Source organism: Carettochelys insculpta, chromosome 17 (genome assembly GCF_033958435.1).
Source record: "Carettochelys insculpta isolate YL-2023 chromosome 17, ASM3395843v1, whole genome shotgun sequence".
Lineage (NCBI taxonomy): Eukaryota > Metazoa > Chordata > Testudines > Carettochelyidae > Carettochelys > Carettochelys insculpta.
Genome location: NC_134153.1, coordinates 6862543 through 6884200, shown reverse-complemented (window position 1 = coordinate 6884200; position 21658 = coordinate 6862543). Strand labels below are relative to the sequence as shown.

General features: G+C 51.1%; 1 protein-coding gene across 2 annotated transcripts in view; it reads right to left on the bottom strand.

Annotated features, from left to right (window-relative positions):
* Positions 1-519: 519 nt before the first annotated feature.
* The window catches only part of EEF1A2 (eukaryotic translation elongation factor 1 alpha 2), a 32051-nt gene continuing 10912 nt past the window's right edge, over positions 520-21658 (bottom strand). For both annotated transcript variants that reach the window (XM_075011416.1, XM_075011417.1), the window contains exons 4-8: positions 19807-20103; positions 7360-7510; positions 5423-5679; positions 3377-3611; positions 520-874 (exon numbers count right to left, since the gene is read on the bottom strand). In XM_075011416.1, coding sequence (XP_074867517.1) covers positions 747-874; positions 3377-3611; positions 5423-5679; positions 7360-7510; positions 19807-20103 — 1068 coding nt within the window. In that variant the 3' untranslated portion in view covers positions 520-746. The remainder of the gene's footprint in view (positions 875-3376; positions 3612-5422; positions 5680-7359; positions 7511-19806; positions 20104-21658) is intronic.

Below are 21658 nucleotides of genomic sequence, written 5' to 3'. Positions count from 1 at the left end.
GGGGTCAGCAACCTTTCCAAGGCGCAGAGCCAATATTTGACCTTTTGATGTCTATGAAAGGTCCGACAGCCAGTGATAATTTTACAAGTTCTACTTACAACAGCTTCATTAATAAATAAATTGAGATGCAGAGCGTTACCGTTTAGGTGGTGGTTGAGAGCATTAGCTGGTCTTTTGTTAATCCACAGGCAGCCTGGCTTTGAGCAAGCTCCCAGCTGCATGTGGGAGGAAGGATGGGGCTGAGATCCTGCCTCACATGCCGCTGAAAATCAGCTTGTGTGTCGCTCTCAGCACCTGTGCTGGCGGTTGCTGACCCCTGGTTTAGGATTCAGGAGATTTGCTTAGGCTCGCCTGAAATCCCTGCTCTGCTACAGGTTTTCCGTGGAACCCCGGGTAAGTCCCCACTGATGATTTGAGATCAATGGGTATTCGTACCAAAACACCTCTGAGGCTCTGGGGGTGTGAACTCACTTCCCCAGCTGCCCAAGGGGAATAACAGACCCACGCACGCACACACTGTCACTGGGGATGTTGTACCGGTTTATTGGTAAAATTAACATGAAGCCTCACAAACGCTGGAACATGCTTTTCCTTTTAAAGAATTTCCACTGGACCTTAATGGTGAGCATCCAGTCGTTGACATATAAACTCTTACAAGCCGATGTGCACGCATGCGCCTCGGGGAGCAGGTGGCAGCCTCCTGGCGAGGGGGATGGTTTCCGCGCGAGGCACTGGGAGCCTACGATTCATTTGCCAGCCTTCTGGGCCTTCTGGGCCGACTTGGTGACCTTGCCGGCCCCACCGCTCTTCTTCTCCACATTCTTGATGACACCGACGGCCACGGTCTGCCGCATGTCACGCACGGCAAAGCGTCCTGTGGGGGGCAGCGGAGAGGTGGTATAAGAAAAGTGGGAGCATGAGGCTGTCTCCTTGACTCTATAGTGCCTGGGCCCAGAAATCCTTTCTGACCACCCCATGCCCAGAGCATGCAACTGACTTTATTGGGCTCATGGTGGTCAGGCTAGACCTGAGGAGGAAGCATGGCTCAGTGGCAGTGTTCCCATGAAGCTGAGCGCTTGGGCGGCTGCCCAGGATCAGTTCAGGTGCTGCTCAGCTGATTAGCAGAGCACCCACAGCTGGCTACATATGTTTCTATTGGTGGTACACAACTGCAAATGCCTTGGCGCACATAAAATACACTCCCGCCGCAGATGAGAAAAATTAGTGGGAACGCTGCTCGGTGGTTAGACACTAGCCCAGGACAGTTTAATTCCGTGTTCCAACACAGATTTCACGTAGGATCAAGTCACTTAACCTTTCTAGGCCACAACTTCTATCTGTAAAATGGGGACAATATCTCATAGGAAGTCTGTCTGTTAACACATCTGAGGTGCTCAGATACCACAATAGCAGGGACCAGACAACTACCCAAGACAAAAGACTTGCAACAAAGAGGGGACTGTGGGATGCCCTAGGGATGAAGCATCTTGTTCTAACCAGAGCTGGGTGTGTTGCTCTCTGAAGAGATCCTCCTATTTACAGAGGGCTGCCCAAGGTAATGTCTCCTGCTGAGCCCAGCACCCCAAAGGAGCCCTTTGCTGCACAGGGATGCCCTCTGTGCACTGACGTTTGTTTGCCAGATCCTCCCTCAAGCAGTGAAGAGGCCACTGCGTGAGGTTGTCTGTCAGTCTCCTGGGTTTGGCTGATTCAGACCCCTCAAGACTGAACTGCTTCTGAAGGCCTCTCCTGAGTCAACAAAGCATAAGAAAGGGCAAGCCAAGGACAGCATGACCATGGTGCAGGCCATCCCAGACTTCCTGTGAGTCCTCTTTCACTCCATCTAGCCCTACTGCCTTAGGGCTTAGAGGTCGCTTATTGAGAACCGGCCAATGAAACTGAAAAGCAGCTGGTTTTTTTCTGTTCTGCAACCAGCTCTGAATGTGAAACACCAACCCGTGGGCCACCGGAGCCCAGCAAGGTGATCCCACGGTTGCTCTCCTCTTAGAGGTACTTGAGACTACACATCCCAACATGCAATTCTCCCTGAATATCTAGTGTGGCTGGGTGAGGTGTGCACAGCCTGCACCTTGCTATTAGCGGTAGGCATAGGTGCACTGAACTCCTTTTTAGGCAATTAGCAAGGATGGCAAGTTGCTGCAAAGCTGCCCATCAGAATTTCCATTGGGAAAGATACATAAACAACACATCACTGACCTCTTACTCTATTGCTTCTGGCAATAGGCAGTGTTATTGTAGAATAAAATATTCCAAAAGAGATTTTTTGGGAATAGCTTCTTTAGAAATAGCATGTCTACACACACAATGTATATCGAAATAGCATTCAACTATTTCGAAACAGAGCGTCCACACACAATAGAGCCTATTTTGGATTAGAGCCTCTGAAAGTCGTCATCATCATCAACTACCATGAGCTCAGCACCCGTTGGTGTCTGATGCCTCCCTCACTATTTCCTTCCATCTTTCCCCGTCCAGTGCGGAGCGGCTTAGTTTTCCGTAGACTAGCTCTGCACCAATCTACTATAACATCTACCCATTCTCTGTTGGGTCTGCCTGTCCTATTTGAACCATCCTCTGAAAGCACTGCGGCTTATTTCAAAATGGCCCCATTCCCTGTCTACATTGCCCCTATTCTGAACTATCTGAAATATTCTGAAATTTTGGAATAGGCGCTATTCCTCGTAGAATAAGGTTTGCAGAATTCAAAATAAGCTACCCGCTATTTCAAAATTACTTTGAAATAGCAGTTTTGCTGCGTAAACGCTCACAATGTTACTTCAGAACAGCCACCGTTATTCCAAAATAACTTTGCGATGTGGACATATCCTTCACTACTTGCTTAGGGTATGTGGGAATTATTGTTGGACTAAGTAATCTAAATTCATTGCTGGCATCAAGATAGCCTTTGTATGGCTGGTCGGTACCTGAAGATTCTGCATTCACCCCATTACTAAAGGGTTACTAGAGGTTTGTGCGCTGCAGGTTAAAGGTTTACCACATAAATACATCCTGGTGCATCTAAAGGGATCTGCTTTAACACATCCATCTTGTGAGGAATTGGGACTCCTTGTCCCCAGAAGAGGCAGTCATCTGTTCATGGCTGACATGCTTCATTTACTTCCAGGATTTGGTTTAGAAATAGAGAACTCAGAAAATTCACAGCCCACATCAAAACTCTATTTCGTCATACAAGGAGAGATTCTTTTAGTGCTTTAGGGGCCTTTCCAACTAGGGCCCTTCACACATGGCTTCCAGGGGGTAACAACTGGCCATGGCCTTAGAAATAGTTGGCCATGAGACCCCTTTCATGGGGGCAGGTAGTGGGAATGGGAGGCAAACAATGAACCTGGTGTCTCACCAAGAGGCGGGTACTGGGAGAAGCTCTCCACACACATCGGCTTCCCAGGGATCATCTCCACGATGGCGGCATCTCCGGATTTCAAGGATTTAGGGTTGTCCTCCAGCTTCTTGCCAGAGCGCCGGTCGATCTTCTCCTTCAGCTCAGCGAACTTGCAGGCGATGTGCGCAGTGTGGCAGTCGATGACAGGGGAGTAGCCAGCGCTGATCTGGCCGGGGTGGTTTAGAATGATCACCTGGAGCACAGAACAAAACTGAGCTCATCAGTGTATGCCGAGGCAAAACCTGTGAAGGAAAGCCCTTGCCATTCCCATACAATCCAAGTACACAATATGTTGGAGGGAGACATTGCCATCTAGTGGCTGTCTCTCAGTGAAAAAAGTGGCTTTCACGGCAGGTTATACCTCTCTAATCCGGCACTGGTGCTGGACAGAGAATTTGCCAGACTACAGGAGTTCAATATCGTCTAGCAGCATTAGCAACCCTTCCCTGGCTTACTGGGCTGTTCGAAGACATTTTGGGGTAAATTACAGCTACATAACAGCACAGAACACTGAGAGCCTTGACTGGTGGCTGGAAACAAACTTTCTGGGACCACAGGAAACTTGGCCACACCCCTGATAAGGGGTCGTCCGGCTAACTAAAATCATGTTGGATTATGGATGTTGCCAGATAAGAGAGTTACGGATCAGAGAGGTTCAACCCATACAGATTCTCAGCGTTCTCCCTTATCTTAAGCACTAGGAGGCCTGTATTTTGGGAGCTGAAGGGCCAGTATTCTAGTCCCAGCTCTGAGGGCTGTACATGAGAGAGAGATTCCTTGTGCAATTGTGTCGATTCTGGAGAACATCAATATCTCAGAAGTCCGCTCCCTGTCCAGCCTTTATAAAGACCTACAGAACCTTGTCTCAGCTCCCCTATCTAGATGGAGAAAGGCTGAAGGGGGAAATAGCACACTTCTAACATGCAGCAGCGGGGATGTGGGTCCATGAACACACAGCCTAGATGGGGTTTAAACCAGGAAAGTAGAAAGATGGTGTAAATGAACAGAAAGGCTGGTGTAAGCAGGTACATAAAATCCCCTGATGTTCCAGCTACTGTCCCTAAAGTGCTGTGTGATGTTACTGTGTGCTGTGCAACAGCTGCTGTGTACCACACCAGAGCTGGCTACATTCCAGCAGCGGAGGCGCAGTTCTTCTATACAAACACAGATAGCTTGAGAAACAGTGAATTAAGAGCTCTGGGATCTTTCCTGGAGAAAGGCACTACATAATTATAAAGCTCTGCCTTGGGGTTTCTCAACCAGGGGTACATGTACCCTTGGGGGTACACCAAAGTCTTCTGGGGGGCATACATCAGCCCCTCAAGATATTGGCCTAGTTTTACAACAGGCTACATAAAAAACACTAGTAAAGTCAGTACAATCTACAAGTTCATTCAGACAGCGACCTGTTTCTACTGTTTTAAATGCCTTATGCTGGCATGTAAGTGCAACATTTCTATTCTCATTCATGTCTTTGATAATAAGATAGTGGAAAGTCAGCACGTTTTCAGAAGCTGTCTTCTGTGATGTGTTTGTGTGTTTTTGTCAGTAAGTAGTTTTTAAGTGAGGTCTAACTTGGTGGTTTGCAAAACAAATCTGACTCCTGCAAAGGGTATAGGAATCTGGAAAGGTCGAACAGCACTTGTTTCAAGACCTCAGTTTACCTTAGGACCCTGTTTCTCAACAGGTGGTACATGTAACTTTAGGGATACACGAGAGAAGTCTGGGAGGTCCTTACAATTTTCTTTAAAAAGGGGTACTTAATAAAAAAGGTTGAGAACCACTGCCCTAGCTGGCTGGGATAGTCTTCCCACCCCACTCAGAAATGCTGCAGCTTGGGGCAGTACTTCTTGAGATGACCCTGTTCTTCTCAGCAACCTGACGTGCCAAGAGGCAGGCCCTGGGTTTGTTCCGTCCCAGGGAGTCCCCAGCTTGTCCACGCATGCGCGAATGGATCTGACTCTCACCGACCGGGCAACCGGGTCACCTTTCAGTTTGGCTGACCTGAGACGTGAACTGTGCTGCCTCCTGGGGTGGGTCCGACTTGCTGTCCCCGCAGACGTTCCCACGGCGGATGTCCTTGACAGAAACGTTCTTCACGTTGAAGCCGACGTTGTCTCCTGGCAGGGCCTCGCTCAGAGCCTCATGGTGCATCTCGACCGACTTCACTTCCGTGGTGATGTTCACCGGGGCAAAAGTCACCACCATGCCAGGCCGGAGGATCCCGGTCTCCACACGGCCCACAGGGACGGTACCGATACCTGCGGGGGAGGAGAGAGGAGGTGGCATGAAGACAGAGGAGCACAAAGCAATCAGCAGATCAATCCCAGAGGCTGCTTTTGGGGGGGCTGTACTTAAGTACAAGTGACTACTTGAGTAAAAGCACACAAAGATATCTAATTTTGATTGTACTCAAGTATCCAGAAGTGAAAGCAGCTGTTCTCAAGTAACGTTTGGGGTATTCTTTCCATCTGTGGTGATAAATGATACCTGTGGTGATAAATGATACAGTGCTTTGAGAGACCCTCGGTAGCTCAAAGAGGTGACCTCATAGTCAGGATTAGCTGAGTAACCTGAACGCGGTTCCATTCCCCCGGGGGGCGGAAATCCTCTTGCTTTATATTCTAGGGACAGGAAAGCAATCTCCTGGCCTGTCCAGCTGGGTGCTTTCCCACCGGTTCTGACCATGCAGGTGATGTTGACTCCCAGGTCCAGGGGGTGACCGAAGGAAAGAGGGCCTTAGCCAAAGGGAGACCTTTTACCAACGTCGTCCCTCTAAAGTGTTTGGAAAATTCCATCGGTCATGTAAGTGACCCCAAGAGAAGCGAGCTTGCAGAGAGGCCAGGAAGCCATCCATTTCCTCCAAATGCTTCTCTAACTCTGTCGCTCACGCCCCTGCCTCAGTGGTGACTGGGCCTGCGCTAACTCATGACTCTCTGATCTGCTGCATCAGTGTCACTGCCAGGCAGCAGCAAAGCATTTAGGGGCGCAAACTTCAATCCACGTCTGACTTCCACGTGGAGCAGGCAGGAGGGGAGAGGCTGCAAACTGATCATTGTGGCGGGCTTGCCCAGCCGGCCTGAGATTCTGCAGACACTGCCCTCAACCTTAGCCAGGAGGGACTCATAGAAGGTATCTGTAGCGACTGAAACACGATTGCACTAGGGCGAAGGAGGCAGTCTGGCTTAGATACCCCAGACATAGCTTGCCGAGCGGGCCAGCTGTCTAGATGTTAGTGATTGACACAAGCAACTGGAAAGCACCTGACTCTGGGGCGTTTAAGTACTAACAGGGCAGAGAAGGATCCCTCAAGGGAACAGGTTATTGGCTGCTGATCTGACTTTTTCTTCAGCGAATGTTAGCGCAGGTACAAACGAGCCTGGTTACATCAGGCCACAGCGCCAGCAAACAGCCAGAGCACCTACCTCAGGGCCAGCCTGGAGTGCCCAGGGGACCGCCTACCAGCGTGCAGTGCCCACTGCCATCCTGGCCTGCAGCACCTGCTGGGCACAGCTCCTGAGAGCTGTGCAAACGTGGGGCAGACACGTGTTCCTTGCGAGGGATCGTTAACGTGCCTTTTGTTTTGGGCCTGGGATCAGACTGCAGCAGAGTCCTCCTGTTTGCAGGCACAACCTTGCATCCATAAAGCCCACATTCACAGAATTACTTCTGGGAGCAGGCTGTGCCCCCCCCATCCTGAAAATACCCCCCTAAGCCTTCAGCCCTGTAAGACAAGCGGCAGATGGGGCTCTGCAACCGTCCTAACTCATCACTCCCTTAAACCTTTATTGGTCTGATTCTGTTTGGGGTTTGCAAAGTCCAACTAACTCAGCCCAAGGAGACCTGGAAAAGGTGGGCGATAACCCTGCGAAAAGAATCGCTGGTCCTGCCCCCAGTGGAGGCCATGCTTAGGGAGAGAAAGCAGCAAGAGCCTGGCTCACCGCCGATCTTGTAGACGTCCTGAAGGGGCAAACGCAGGGGTTTGTCTGTAGGGCGGGTGGGAGGCAGGATGGTATCCAGAGCTTCCAGCAGTGACACTCCACTAGCGTTCCCTTCCTTCCGCTCCACCTTCCAGCCTTTGAACCACGGCATCTGAGGAACAAAAAGGCAAAAGGGTGCACTGAGTGGGCCAGTCCTCTGCAGCAGAACCCTTCCGATGCCAAGTCCCACAGACACGCCCCAGCAAGAGATGTGCATGCTAGCAGCCACGCTGATGCTGGGACAGCCAGCCAGCCGCTGCATTTGAACCCCTCCGCCAAACAGGGAGGCTCAGTTCTTGCCAGGAAAACAGAACACGCTTTGCGTGAGCAGTTGTTCACTGACCAGTTCACCCAACCTTAATCTGGTTCAACTCATTTAATATGAAGCAATACTTCGGCTGGCATCATCCCCTGTGTGCTAATCTAGATCTGCCAGCCTTAACTCGCCATCTGTTCCAGCAAGTCCTCCCATCCTCTGTTCTCTGCTCTCACTAGCAGCAGCACACACCATGTGCTAGTGCAAGGAATACAGTGACAGCCTGTGAGCAGGGAGGGTCTGTTAAGTCCCTTTGGCCGTGTCTACACGTGCCCCAAACTTCGAAATGGCCATGCAAATGGCCATTTCGAAGTTTACTAATGAAGCGCTGAAATGCATATTCAGCGCTTCATTAGCATGCGGGCGGCAGCGGCGCTTCGAAATTGACGCGCCTTGCCGCCGCGCGGCGCGTCCAGACGGGGCTCCTTTTCGAAAGGACGCCACCTTCTTCGAAGTCCCCTTATTCCCATCAGCTCATGGGAATAAGGGGACTTCGAAGAAGGTGGCGTCCTTTCGAAAAGGAGCCCCGTCTGGACGCGCCGCGCGGCGGCAAGGCGCGTCAATTTCGAAGCGCCGCTGCCGCCCGCATGCTAATGAAGCGCTGAATATGCATTTCAGCGCTTCATTAGTAAACTTCGAAATGGCCATTTGCATGGCCATTTCGAAGTTTGGGGCACGTGTAGACACAGCCTTTGTGTGCTGGGATATGCACGGATAGATTGTTTCCCTCAACTCTGTCCCCATTCACCTTTCTCCCTGATCCCTCACTAACCCACAGTTGTGGGTAGATCCAAGCCTTCAGACTGCTGCAAGCCATCAGCCTCTTTTGTGACCAACACAGCAGGCTCTTCTACCTGCAAAAACAATGAGAAATCCTGCAGCACTTTATAGACTAACAGATATTTTGGCACATAAGCTTTCATGGGCAAAGACCGACTTCATCACATGCATCTAACAAAGCGGGTCTTTGCCCATGAAAGCTTATGCTCCAAAAAATCTGCAGTCTGTAAGTTGCCACAGGACTTCTTGTTGTTTTTGCAGATACAGACTAACATGGCTACCCCTCTGACACTTATCTACCTGCAAAGCTGCTCTGGCTTAAATTAAGGGTCCCGCTTAAAATCAACATCATTCACCAGGACAAAAGGCTGTCTGGATGCTCTGAAAATTTATATAAACCTGGTGTGTATTGCTCAGGATCCGGGTTAAGCTGAGCCAGGCTTAAACCGAATTTAGGGTGTCCACACAGGGTTATGGAACTGGTTTAAGACAAAGATAAACTCGTGCCACAGCAGAGTGACGAGAAGGCCAGCAAGGGGTGCACATGTGAGGAGAGAGTTGACAGTGGTGGGTGGGGAGGAAAGCTTCTCAAGTAGACAGAGGAACAAGGTTGGCTGGAAGGGAGCACCGAAGAGAGGAGGAGTTATGCTCCCCTGTCCCCAGATGCTGTTATCCTCCCAAGCCTAAGTCACCCTCACAGGGCTCCATTCCAGCAAACTCCTGGGGGTGCTCGCAAGGCACATGGAGCCTGTGGCTGGCTTCCTGCACTTCGATCTCCCTTTGCATTTGGCTCCATGGCCACCCGCCAGCTGCGCTAGGCGGAATTTCCAACCGCCAGCGCTAGAAAACGAGCCTCTTCCCGGGGAGAAGCAGCAGCAGCAACGCCTCAGCTCAGCCAGCAGAGGGAGCTGTGCCTTTGCACTGTCCTGACAGTCTAGCCCCCAGACTCGGGGACACGCACAATCAGGCTCCTGCACCCTGAGGTTGGGTTAACCGGGAGAACCCAGTGTGGGAGCCCAGGGTTCCCTGTGCTTTGGAGTGCCCGGCTTCCTGCCCGCCTGAGTGACTGCAGTGGAGACAGCACACACCTGCACCTGCTGTTGGGCACTGAAGGGAAAGGATCCATGGGGCAGGCTTTTTAGGGTAGCAAACCGAAGGCTTTTATTTGATAAGAATAGGACAAGCAGCAATGGGCTTAGCCTGCAGCAAGGGAGGTTTAGGCTGGACATTAGGAAAAACTTCCCCAACTGTCAGGATGGTTGAACACTGGAATAAATGGCCTGGGGAGGTTGCAGAATCTCCATCACTGGAGATATTAAAGAGCAGGTTAGATAGACATCTACTGGGGATGGTCTAGATGGTGCTTGGTCCTGCCATGAGGGAAGGGGACCAGACTCTCGAGGTTCCTTACAGTTCTAGTGTCCTGTGATTCTATTATTTGCATTACAGGACCAAACAAGACCAGCCCCACTGTTCCCAGTGCTGTACGAACACTGGGCAAGGTGGCCTTTGCCCCTAACAGCGCACCCTCTGAAGGGATAGGAGGAGAAACAGAGGCCTGGGAGGGAAAGTGATTTGCCCAAGGTTACCCAGCTGCTCAGTGTCAGAGCTAGGAACAGCCCCCTGGCTTGCTGGCTCTGAGCCCACTGCCCTTGGTAACAACCCATGCCATCGGCTGGGACTCACACGGGAGAGAGAGAGGACAAGAGGGCAATGAGGAGTGACAGAGCTGAGTTAGCAGCTCCTCATCCAGCCCCCTGTGGAGAGATGTCCAATGATGGGCTCCTGCTTCAGAGCCAATGGCCACTGTAAGTGGGTGCTGAGCCCACAGATCCCCATGAAGGTCACAGCTGGACCAGTGGCCAGACCACTTCTCCCATCACTTGGGAGGTCTCTGGAGGCTTCCACCTCTTGCTTCCCAGCTGGCTTTGGGCTGGTGGAAGGGCCCTCCACCACAGAGCTCAGTGCAGGGCGTGCCTGGGGTGAGCGGGACAGCTTAGGGAGGAAGAAGATGAACTGGAGCCATTCCTTTCATTCACACTGGCGGCTGAGCTGAGCTGTCTCCTGGTAGCTCAGGAATCAGAGAGATGCAAAGGTAGGACACAGGTACCTTACTGGCTACTCCAGCCCACCACACTGCTCCCAGCCACATCCCAGGAGCTTGGCGGTTACAGCTGAGTTAAAGTAGAAGTAGAGGGAGGATGCTCTAATGGACAGCAGCCAGCAGTATACCCAGAGCTGCCAAATTCAAGTCCCTCTGCCATTGATTTGGGTCTGGTGCAGAGCCTGATTCCCAGACAACCTGAGCACCTGTAATCCCTGTTGACTTCCACTGTGCTCAACAACTACTGAAAACTCAGTTAACTTCTCTGGTCTCCTCTATACAAGGAAAATTAGTATCACTGACCACCAGAGATGCAGCCCCAACAACAGTAGCAACAGCATGGGCCCTAGTGTAGACAGTACTCTGTTTCATATGGTTGCCGCTATGCCCTGATCCGAACTATAGTCTTGATGTATTTCTGGCACTCCATGTTTTAGTGTGAGGCACGTTCTGTGTCAGAAGTCCCCTATCTGCAAGTGGCTATCCCCACCTTTCAAATATCTTAGCTCTCTGTGAAGCTGAGGAGATATCTGAGGAGATAGCTTTCCAAGGCAGGGAACGTCTCTTTGGTTGTACAGCGCCAACAAGCACAATGGGGCTCTGATCCCTGACTGGTGTCCCTTGGGCTACTGCAGGACAAGTACTAAAGCTCTGTATCTCAGCACTGCATTTTATATTTCACACCACCTTGGCCTGATTCACCTCTGCTATTCCAGTCCTTCCCCATGTTACTTTAAAATTTACGTTGGGGTAAACAAGAAGAGAACCAGGCTCCCTACAGCGCTGCCAGTTCCCAGTATCTGGTGCTTTTCATAAAGCCCCAGTGCCTGGAATCAGGTGATCCCATGAGGATCTTCATGGCTTTTTCCTAACATAAGTTCTCAGCTCTGGTTGTTGCACAGCTGTGACTCCTCAAGGCTCAAAGACAAGAAGAAAATTAAAAAAAAAAAAAAAAAAGATTATTTCCAAACCAATTGCATGATTTCTGGGGGAGGATGAGGAAACTGATGACTTTTGTGCACTGCAGGTTGGCGGTGCTGCCTCAGTGCCCTACTAGGTAGGTTCTCCTCAGCCCCTGTGCCCTTTTGTCTTAGGCCTATAAATGAGCAAACCACCTTTCCTCCTCCTCAAAATCCAGGTGTTTGCTCTGCCTAGCCTAAAGCAACGGCTGGCTGAGACTATGGGAGGCAACATCGCCATCTGGTGGACCGTATCAGAGAGGTAGCCGAGTTAGTCTGTATCTTCAAAACCAAGAAGTCCTGTGGCACCTTCTTGACTAACGGATATCGTGGAGCATAAGCTTTCGTGGGCACTCTCAGATGCTCCCCTGCCTCCCAGCTTTACAGGCAGCAAGTGAAGAAGTAAGAGTAGCATGATATGGTATTATGACCTTTATTTCTGTCCTGCTGCTGGCAGGGTCTGATGAAGCAGGCCTTTGCCCACGAAAGCTTATGCTCCACAATATCAGTTAGTCTAGAAGGTGCCACGGGACTTCTTGTTGTATCTGGTGGACATTCTCCTTTGCTAGTCACTGATGTGCTCTCTGGAGACGTGGTGTGTGTGGGACAGCTGCTTACAGTCAGGGAACTTCAGACACACAATGCTGAACATGACACTTTGTGGAGGTGGCCCTCGCAACATCACGATCCCTTCTGGTCAATTAGGCAACAATGAGTGTTTTCAAATTTGTAAATTTCATTATGTCACCTATTTAAATCTGAAATTTAACGGTGTTGTAACTGTAGGGGTCCCAACCCAAAGAGAAGCTGCAGGGACAGGGAGGGCTGCAAGGTAATTGTAAGGGGGGTTGCGGTGCTGCTACCTTCTCCACAGCAGCTGGTGGTGGTGCTGCCTTTAGAGCTGGGCAGCTGGAAAGCAGTGGCTGCTGGCTGGGAGCCCAGCTCTGAAGGCAGAGATGCTGCCAGTAGCAGCACAGAAATAACAATGGCTTGGTATCGTATTGCCACCCTTAATGTGCTGCTGCCTGAGGAGCTGGGCCCTCAGTCAGCAGCTGCCACTCTCTGGATGCTCCCCTGCCTCCCAGCTTTACAGGCAGCAAGTGAAGAAGTAAGAGGGGCATGATACAGTATTATGACCCTTATTTCTGTCCTGCTGCTGGCAGGGTACTGCCTTCAGAGCTTGGCACTGGCCAAGCGCCACCACCCTCTGGCTGTCCAGCTCTGAAGGCACCAGAAAAATAAGCATGGCAATATTGCCACCATGCTGCAACTCCCTCCTGGGGGACCCTGAATTTGAGAAATGCTGGGCTGTATAGTACTGAGTAAAGACACACAAAAGGCCAGATTTCACGGAAGACAACCAGCTATCAGGGTCCATGATGCATTTTTCTTGGCCATGAATTCGGTAGGGTCCTAATGATGGGCGATCAGAAAGCCCAGGACTGCCAAGGCCCCCCACTGTTAGCTCCTCTGGCACTTCCAGCCCCAAACTACTTCAGTATTTGGGGGGCAGTTCAGAACATAGATCACAAACCATCCACTAGGTGCAGCTGAGGGGTAGGATTGGGCACCATCAGAAGGCAAAATGACCCTTTATCCAACAGACAGACTAGGAAAACGCTCCTGTTTTCCCCCCGAGGTGCACTTGCCATGCCAGACATGCTTGTTTCTACATACTATGGATTCTGCTTCTCCCCTGTGTCATTGGGGCTTGCCGCTCTGATACCCAGCAAAGTCACACACCGCAGGGGGTATCTACTGCTGCCCCTCTGATCTGGTAGCATTGCTCCTCCACTTTCAATGGGTGTCAGTGGTGACACAACTGTAAGGCGGGGAGGAAGCTGTTGACCCGGTGATGCTTCCCAACCGGTGCTGCCAAGCAGGGTAACACTCAAGCTGCGTCTACACGTGCACGCTACTTCGAAGTAGCGGCACTAACTTCGAAATAGCGCCCGTCACGTCTACACGCGTCGGGCGCTATTTCGAAGTTGAAATCGACGTTAGGCAGCGAGACGTCGAAGTCGCTAACCCCATGAGGGGATGGGAATAGCGCCCTACTTCGACGTTCAACATCGAAGTAGGGACGTGTAGACGATCCGCGTCCCGCAACATCGAAATAGCGGGGTCCTCCATGGCGGCCATCAGCTGGGGGGTTGAGAGATACTCTCTCTCCAGCCCTTGCGGGGCTCTGTGGTCACCGTGGGCAGCAGCCCTTAGCCCAGGGCTTCTGGCTGCTGCTGCTGCAGCTGGGGGTCCGTGCTGCATATACAGGGTCTGCAACTAGTTGTTGGCTCTGTGTATCTTGCACTGTTTAATGAAAGTGTGTCTGGGAGGGGCCCTTTAAGGGAGCGACTTGCTGTTGAGTCCGCCCCGTGACCCTGTCTGCAGCTGTGCCTGGCTCCCTTATTTCGATGTGTGCTACTTTGGCGTGTAGACGTTCCCTCGCTGTGCCTATTTCGATGTTGGGCTGAGCAACGTCGAAGTTGAACATCGACGTTGCCAGCCCTGGAGGATGTGTAGATGTTATTCATCGAAATAGGCTATTTCGATGTCGCAACATCGAAATAAGCTATTTCGAAGTTGGGTGCACGTGTAGACGTAGCCTCAGTGTCCAGGCTTGACTCTGAAGTCTGCTAACCCTGCTATCCCTATGAATGGTCTCAACTTTAGGGCTTTCTGATGTATTCGGAGGTGGACCCATGGGATGGGAGGAGCTATATGGCAGGTGGGACCCTGGCAGAGTTCATCCAGGTCGGTCCTGGGATGGTCACACTCCAGCAAGCCCTTCGCTGCCTTCTCAAGTATGCAGCACAAAAATTCCTGCCCTCTCTGCTTGGAGGGCTTCTCGGTATTCCACCAGGCCCCTCTGCTTCCTTCCAGGTACCCAACCCTCCCTGAGGCACTAGCAGTGACTGTTCTCCATAAGGCGTAGCTCCATCTCCCATCCCCAGTGTTCCTGCCGGTTCAAACTCTCTCTCTTTTTTTTTTTTTTTTTTAAAATACAAAGCACTTTTGCCTGATCTAATTTGAGGGCCACGACTGGCTTGTGAGAACAGTATCAGCTTCTGGGGGTGCAATGTCTAGGCAGGGAAGGGTTAAAATTATAGGGCGCAGAGGCCAGAACCTACGCTGCTAATTGGACTCTTGTCCAGGTTGGAGTTTAATTTGGTGGAGGGCAGAGTCACTGGCTGAAACCAAGACCAGCTGATTTTGTGGCCTGGGTCTATGGCGCCAGAAGGGGCTGGCAGACCTAAACTCCCAGCTGCAGGGACCTGTGGCTCGGGTAGACAGAGGGTACAATAATCACACCAGAGGAAAGGCAGAAACGGCTGCTACGTTGGATTGAAATGGCTCAGCTGCCCCAAGAAGGGCAGCACCCCTGAGCCCCACATGCTCTGGCTAGTGACTGTGCATGGAGGAGCTTTGCCACCTGTGCAGCAGGGAAGGTCAAAGCTGCAGTGGGTGGGCTGGCCTCCAGCCCTGCGGCTGCCTCCTCCTCCTGCCCGCGTAAGAGAGAACAGGCAAGGGTTTCCAGATTGAGTTTCATGCCTTTGTCCACACCCCTGGCTGGGACAGAGAGAGCCAGAGCCCAGTGACCTCGTGTTGCAGGACCCTGGAACTGCAGGAGCCACTCGCTCCCAGCTGGAAACTCCAGGGAGAAGCCTCAGGTCCTTTCGAAGATGATTCTGAGGAATTGCTCAGATGGTATTTCTTAGGGAGAGGCCCCTGGGGCAGATGGAGAGAGCGCCAAGGTGCTAGCTGTCCCCGCGCTTCTTTCTTTACTAATGAAACCCTGCCTTCCACGCTGGAGCCGGGAGATTCCTGTTAGAGGGGCAGGTTGCTCGTCAGATTGGCCTGATGGCAAGTCTGATATTGGACTGCCACCCATGGGAGTCGATGGGCTTCGCTCAAGACCCCCGCCCTGCAGCGGGAATGGCTTCTAGGCACCACAGTTCTGCCAGGGGAAGGGAAAAGCCCATTTCTCAGTCCCTTAAAAATGCAGGTTCTGAGACATCCAGACGCCTGGGATGTCACTGCTGGGGCTCCCTGGGCTGACACTGCTCCATGTTCTTCCTCTGAACAATAGAGATTCATGAGACACACCGTGGCCCAAAGGGAGACAAGGCTGCTGCTCGTCATGCACTGTGATCCTGCCTCAGAGTCCCAGCACCATTCACAGTAGGCTGAGAGGCTGCTGCTTCCCCCACTTCCGTCGGTTAAAAGTTTGGGTACTCAGCACCTCTGAGGCCCTGATCCAGAGCCCACTGAAACCCAGGGGTGCTTCTCTCCTAACTCCAGTGAGCTGCAGAGCTGTCCCGAGAGTGTACAACCAAGAGAGGCCTAGGAACCCACTTCAGTGGAATGCATTATATTTAACCCCGAAACTGCTGGGCACAGGCTAAATCAAGCAACCCCATCTGGTTCCAGCAGCGTCTGTCTGACAGCAGGAGCAGATACAGGAGTGGAAGTGGCGTGGAGAGGCAGTGGTGAGTTTAGGACCGAACCTTCTGCTGCCGGCCAGGACATGCTGCTTTCGATAGCGTCACTGCTTCCCAAGTATAACCTGGGGACTGGTCCCAAACAACTGTTTCTCATAGATCTCCTGTATCATACACAGGCAAGCTGGGTCCTATTTCACTTGGATGAGGCCACGACAAGGCACAGAGACTGAAGCTGCCAGGTGTTCTATCAGTTTCATGGATTCTAATCCCACAAAGGCTGTGTGCCCTGGGCATGTGATTTCAGAGCCAGACCAGTCATGTGACGGCCTGGGCTGTAATGGAGCTCAGCCAGAAAATGGGGGTGGGAAAAAGAAATCAAGTCTTCACTGAAAAGAGAGCAATGGAGATGCTGCTTCTAGCTGTAACCCTCCTCTAAGAGGAGAGGGAGGTGTGCTTGCTTCATCTTTTCAGGAAAACTAAGGCTGAGGTCCTGGTAACTTGCAGAGCCTGATCCTGAAAACTGCTGTGGGCACTGGCTGCCTTCCAACAATGTCAGCAAGTAAGGATGAACTCAGATGCTTAAAATTAAGCATGGGCTTAAGCGCTTTGCTAGATCTGGGCCAGCGTGCGCCACACCTTTGGAATAGCTCTTTACTCAGCCTGATGAAGCCACGTTAAAGGTCTTGTGGTGGGTTCACGGGTAGTGACACCAGAATTCTACCCACCCAAGCTTCTGCTGCAGTTTCAGTTGACTGGGGCATTCTAACATGCAGTTCCAGCAGCTGCCAGTGGCCCACCCCAGAGACAGCTGCCTTTGTTTGGCAGGCAAAAGCTGTTTCTGCACAGACATTTTGCACAACCAAGGAGCAGCATTTTGAAAATGCTCCAAGCTCTGTTCAGATGAATGGGCCAGGCTCACTCTTAAAGTGAGATGAAAAAAAAAATATCTCTGCGCACCACTGCCTAACCTATTAATAGGAGGGGTTCTTGGGATCATCTTCCCCACCCAGCAACTGGTGACATTTGGATTCCTGTCTAGTTTGAGTCTAATCGAGAACTCCTGGAACTTTCCTTGCACTGACCAAGACTGACCTTTACCCCCTCACTCCATTAGACGCTCAGTCAGAAGGGCAGCTTGCCTGTCCCAGGGGACAAGATAGTCTCTTCTGGGCTAAGCTGGGGCCTCTTGTGACTAGGCTGCCCTAGGTGGGTTTGGTGGTATTTGAATAAAGATCCATTGTTATGCATGTAATTACAGCCAGGAACTCCTTTAACTGAGCTGCTTTGCATAACATATCTGAGCACTCCACAGTCTTTATACTGACTGCAGCCATGTTTGAAAGGGCACTGCTATTACCCACCTTTTTCCAGCTAGGGAACAGAGGGGTTAAGTGACATGCCCAAGGTCACTGAGGGAATCTGTACCAGCCCAAAGAACTGAACTTGGGGCTCACAGGTGCCAGACCAGGAGCCAAACCCCTGGACCCTTCTTTCTCATGGGGCATGGTTAGTTTTTTCCATCAAAAACCTTCCCTATATGAGTGTCACTCTAATAGGAGACAGTTGCTAGGCAAAGGGAGTACTGACCACTGCAGGAGGCCTCTGGCAAGCGCTAATGTCACACCCATTGTGAAGCAGCTGCTGCAAGACAAGAGATTAGATGTTTCTCTTTATCACTGTCTCCATGGTGAAGAGCAACTTCTCTTCTTCTCCTATCTCTGGTGAGCTGTGGGGGAAGTGAAGTTAATTTTCATATGGAGATTTTGCCACACAAAAAAATGGGCCACCAACATATGCTGGAGAGGGGGGTGTCTGATGAAGGGGCCCGGCTGTGTGGCAGTAGGCAGAACCAGCTCAGGGCAAGGTCACCTGCCTTATAGGGGAAGGAGCTGGTCCTGCTACGACGCAGACTGTCCCCAAAATAGCACCTTCCATTCTGGGCAGCACATCATCCAAAAGGTATGAACAAAGAGGGTCAGAGCAGAGCAGGAGAATGGGGGAGGCGGCTGAGTTAAAAGAGTGAATGAAATAATACGCTCTGTGTGGAGCAGTGAGGGCTACGGTGGAAACAGGAGAACAATGCAGCCGCACATCTGTCCAGCATACAAACGCTGAGGCAGGAGCGAGAATCTCCAGCCCTGCTCACGACATAGGATCAGGAGTCAGCTGAGACAAAAAGGGCCATTTAGAATAGGGTGCGGGAAAACTCCGCTGTTTGGGTCACTTGAAAGTCAAGTGGGCACAACCCTACAAGGAACCCCAGGGATAAGCCAATGGAGTGCCACTTCCATTGCTCACTTCTTAGGCCAGGTCCACACTAGACATTAGTCTATTGTAGATACGTAGTTCCAGCTACAGTAATTGTGTAGCTAGAATCGACTTATCTGCAATCGACTTACCTGGCCGGCCTCACAGATATTGAGGTTTACTTCTTGTGATATCGAGGAGTCCAGGGGTTACTGAGAAGCCCTTATAGTTCGATTTGGTGCATTCCTGGTAGGTCCACCTTCCGCATAGCGTAGATGGAACCCACGTACAGGTCCCTGTCACGTGTTGTGGCGCCTAGACCACTTACACAGAGAAACAACGAGTCTCCTCTACAGCCTTAGCTGAGAGCCAGATGGCTTGTAGTTCAAGCTGTAGAGACTCCTGCACTAAGCTCCAGAAGTCAGAGGTTCAAGCCCGCCCGTGGGCAGTTACAAAGACACACACTCAGGAGTGTTGGGTTGCCACAGAGACTCATCCAGAGAGAGAATAAGGAAGCCACTGCAAGGGCATGACCTAATTTGTGCCACCGCACAGAAGAAATACTGCACAAAAGCCTGTTTTGGTCTCCTGAGTTTGATGAGGGCTTTGGATGGATCTGGTTGCTAGGAACCAAAGGCCTTCAAATTAAATCCCTAGAGAGAAGACACTTGAGTTGGCTCCTGCGGATGTTTGCACTTCTGCCCATGGCAGCAGCCCAATCCCAGGCAATAACCCTGACCACAAGGCCCGTTTACATTCGCTCAGGTGGATTAACGCTGGAGGACCAAGCTCTGGCTTTGCAATACAGCTCATTTCACATCGTGGCGGGGGGGTGGAATTTGCATTCACGTGACAAAGCACAGTACCTCTCAACCAGGGATACCTGTACCCACTGGGGTACTCAGAGGTCTTCCGGGGGATACATCAACTCAGCCAGCTAGTTGCTTAGTTTTACAACAGACTTACATAAAAAGCATTATCAATGTCAGTACAAACAAACTTCCAATAACGACTTGTTTGTACTGCTCTGTGTTTTACACACCCAGATGTAAATACAATATTTATGTTCTAATTCATGTATTTTATAATTTTATGGTAAACACGAGAAGGTAAGCAATTTGTCAGGAATAGTGTGTTGCAACACTTTTGATTTTTAAGGTCTTACTTTGGAAGCAAGTACTTTTTAAGAAGTGAGGGGAAACTTTGATCTCGTGCGATCCCATCAGACTCCTGAAAGGCTACACTTCTCGGGAAAGTTTGAGAACCACAGCTCTGTGGTATTCAGGCAGTTATTCAGAAAAGCTTTTCAGAAGTTCTACAACACAAAACATACTAGTGACACAACACTGCAGTACAACTGGCTCTGATAGAGCAGAACAAATGCGTTGCAAGGGGAGAAAAAAATTGTGTCTGAAAATTGTAGGTACCAGGTACTTTAAAAAAAAAAAGTTACTTCATGAAAAAAAGGTTGAGAAACACTGACGCGGCATAAAGGTCAGCCTCTGCCCGGCCTTGAGAGCGCCAAGAGGCGAGTCTGGCTCCGTACACGCGCACACTTACGTTGGGAGAGGGCTCCAGCATGTTGTCCCCATGCCAGCCAGAGATGGGCACGAAGGGGACGGTGGCAGGGTTGTAGCCGATCTTCTTGATGTAGGCGCTGACCTCCTTGACAATCTCGTCGTAGCGCTTCTCGCTGTAGGGCGGCTCGGTGGAATCCATCTTGTTGATGCCCACGATGAGCTGCTTGACACCCAGCGTGTAGGCCAGCAGGGCATGTTCCCGGGTCTGCCCGTTCTTGGAGATGCCAGCTTCGAATTCGCCCACGCCAGCAGCAACGATCAGCACGGCACAGTCAGCCTGGGAGCAAGAAAGGCAAAGCAGGTCAGGCGTTGCCGCCAGCCCAAAGCAGAGCTGTCCTCCGCCTGTGCTTCGGTGCTGCCTAAGGGAAATAGTTTGTAATACCCTCTCCATACAAGTTCCCTCTCTGATGCCCCAGGCTGCTCCCACTAGCCAAGGTGACAAGTAACACAGCATCTTCCTCTTGAAAGCACGTCTCCTCCTGCCCTCCAGCTCTGTCCTATTAAGAAATGATTTGCTATCGCACTAGGGAGAGAAGATGCTCTTCTGATACAGGCCAGAGCCTGGTACTTGAGATTTCTAGCTCATGCTCCTGCGTTTGCCACAGGTGATCTTCAGCAAATCATCGATTCTTTTGTGCCTCAGTTCCCTGGATGTGAAAGGCGACTCGGGGCAGGCCTGCACTACAGTACAAGGCTGAATGAAGGTACACAATTCCGGCTACATTAATTATGTAACTGGAGCCGATGTACCTTAATTCAGGTTTCTGCACCGTCTCCACTGAGGGACATGGACAGGAGCGTTCACTCCCATCGACTTCCCTTACTCCTAACGAGGGGCTGGAGTACTGGTGCCAACGCAGGGGCCCTGTAAATTCCATTTAAGCACATCATAGAATCAGAGAGTTCTAGGGCTGGAAGGGACCTCAGGAAGTCATCAAGTCCAGCACCCTGCCCATCCCTACAAGATGCACTACATCAAACTCAGGAAGATCGACCGTAGTAGGGTTGATCTTCCCTGAAGCAAAGGCGTACCCCAATAATACACTCCTGCCTTACAAGGGTGTTGTGAAGGCAAGTTCATTAATGCACGTGCAGCCTTCACCCACTAGCGACTGGGAGCCAGACAGGAACACGAATGGAATCTCAGACCCTACTGATCCATTCAGTCTCTTATTGCTTGAGGATGGGCTGCCCAACACCCATGGAATGGGGTGAGCCTGGCTCCTGTCCAACACCTCTCTGCAGTGCTCATCAAGGGTTAAAACACTGCTCCTAATTACACCAGTGTGAGTACTGCCCAGGTCCCAAAGGAGCACTCCATGGGAACAGGCTTATTTGTGCAGGTGCTATGGAAACCACCACCCCTATAACCCTGCTGTGCTGACTGTGTTACTCCCAACTGGGCTAGGTTCTGTGGTGTGGGCTGGGGGACCAGGAGGAGTCCATCCAACTCAAGTTCACCTGGAATTTCCACCAGGGTCCCAGCTCAGCCATCCAGAGGTGCACAGCAAGGGCCTGATCTAAAGCCCATGGAAGGCAAAGGAAATCTTACAACTCACCTCAGTGGACTTTAAGATCAAACTCCAAACGCACAAATCCAGCCTACCATTATCTATCCCCTTTTCCCAGAGCTACATTCCCTCCTCAGCTGCAGAGAGGGACTGAGATGGAAGCTGTCTGCAAGCACGAGAAGGCAACACACAGCCCCAGCTGAGCACCATGAGATTAACCCACAGGAGATGGGTTCTCTCACTGTATGAAGTCATTCAAGGCTAATCCAACTCCCAGGGAATGACCCCTGTTATCCACATGGGACCTGGATGTGTTCTGTA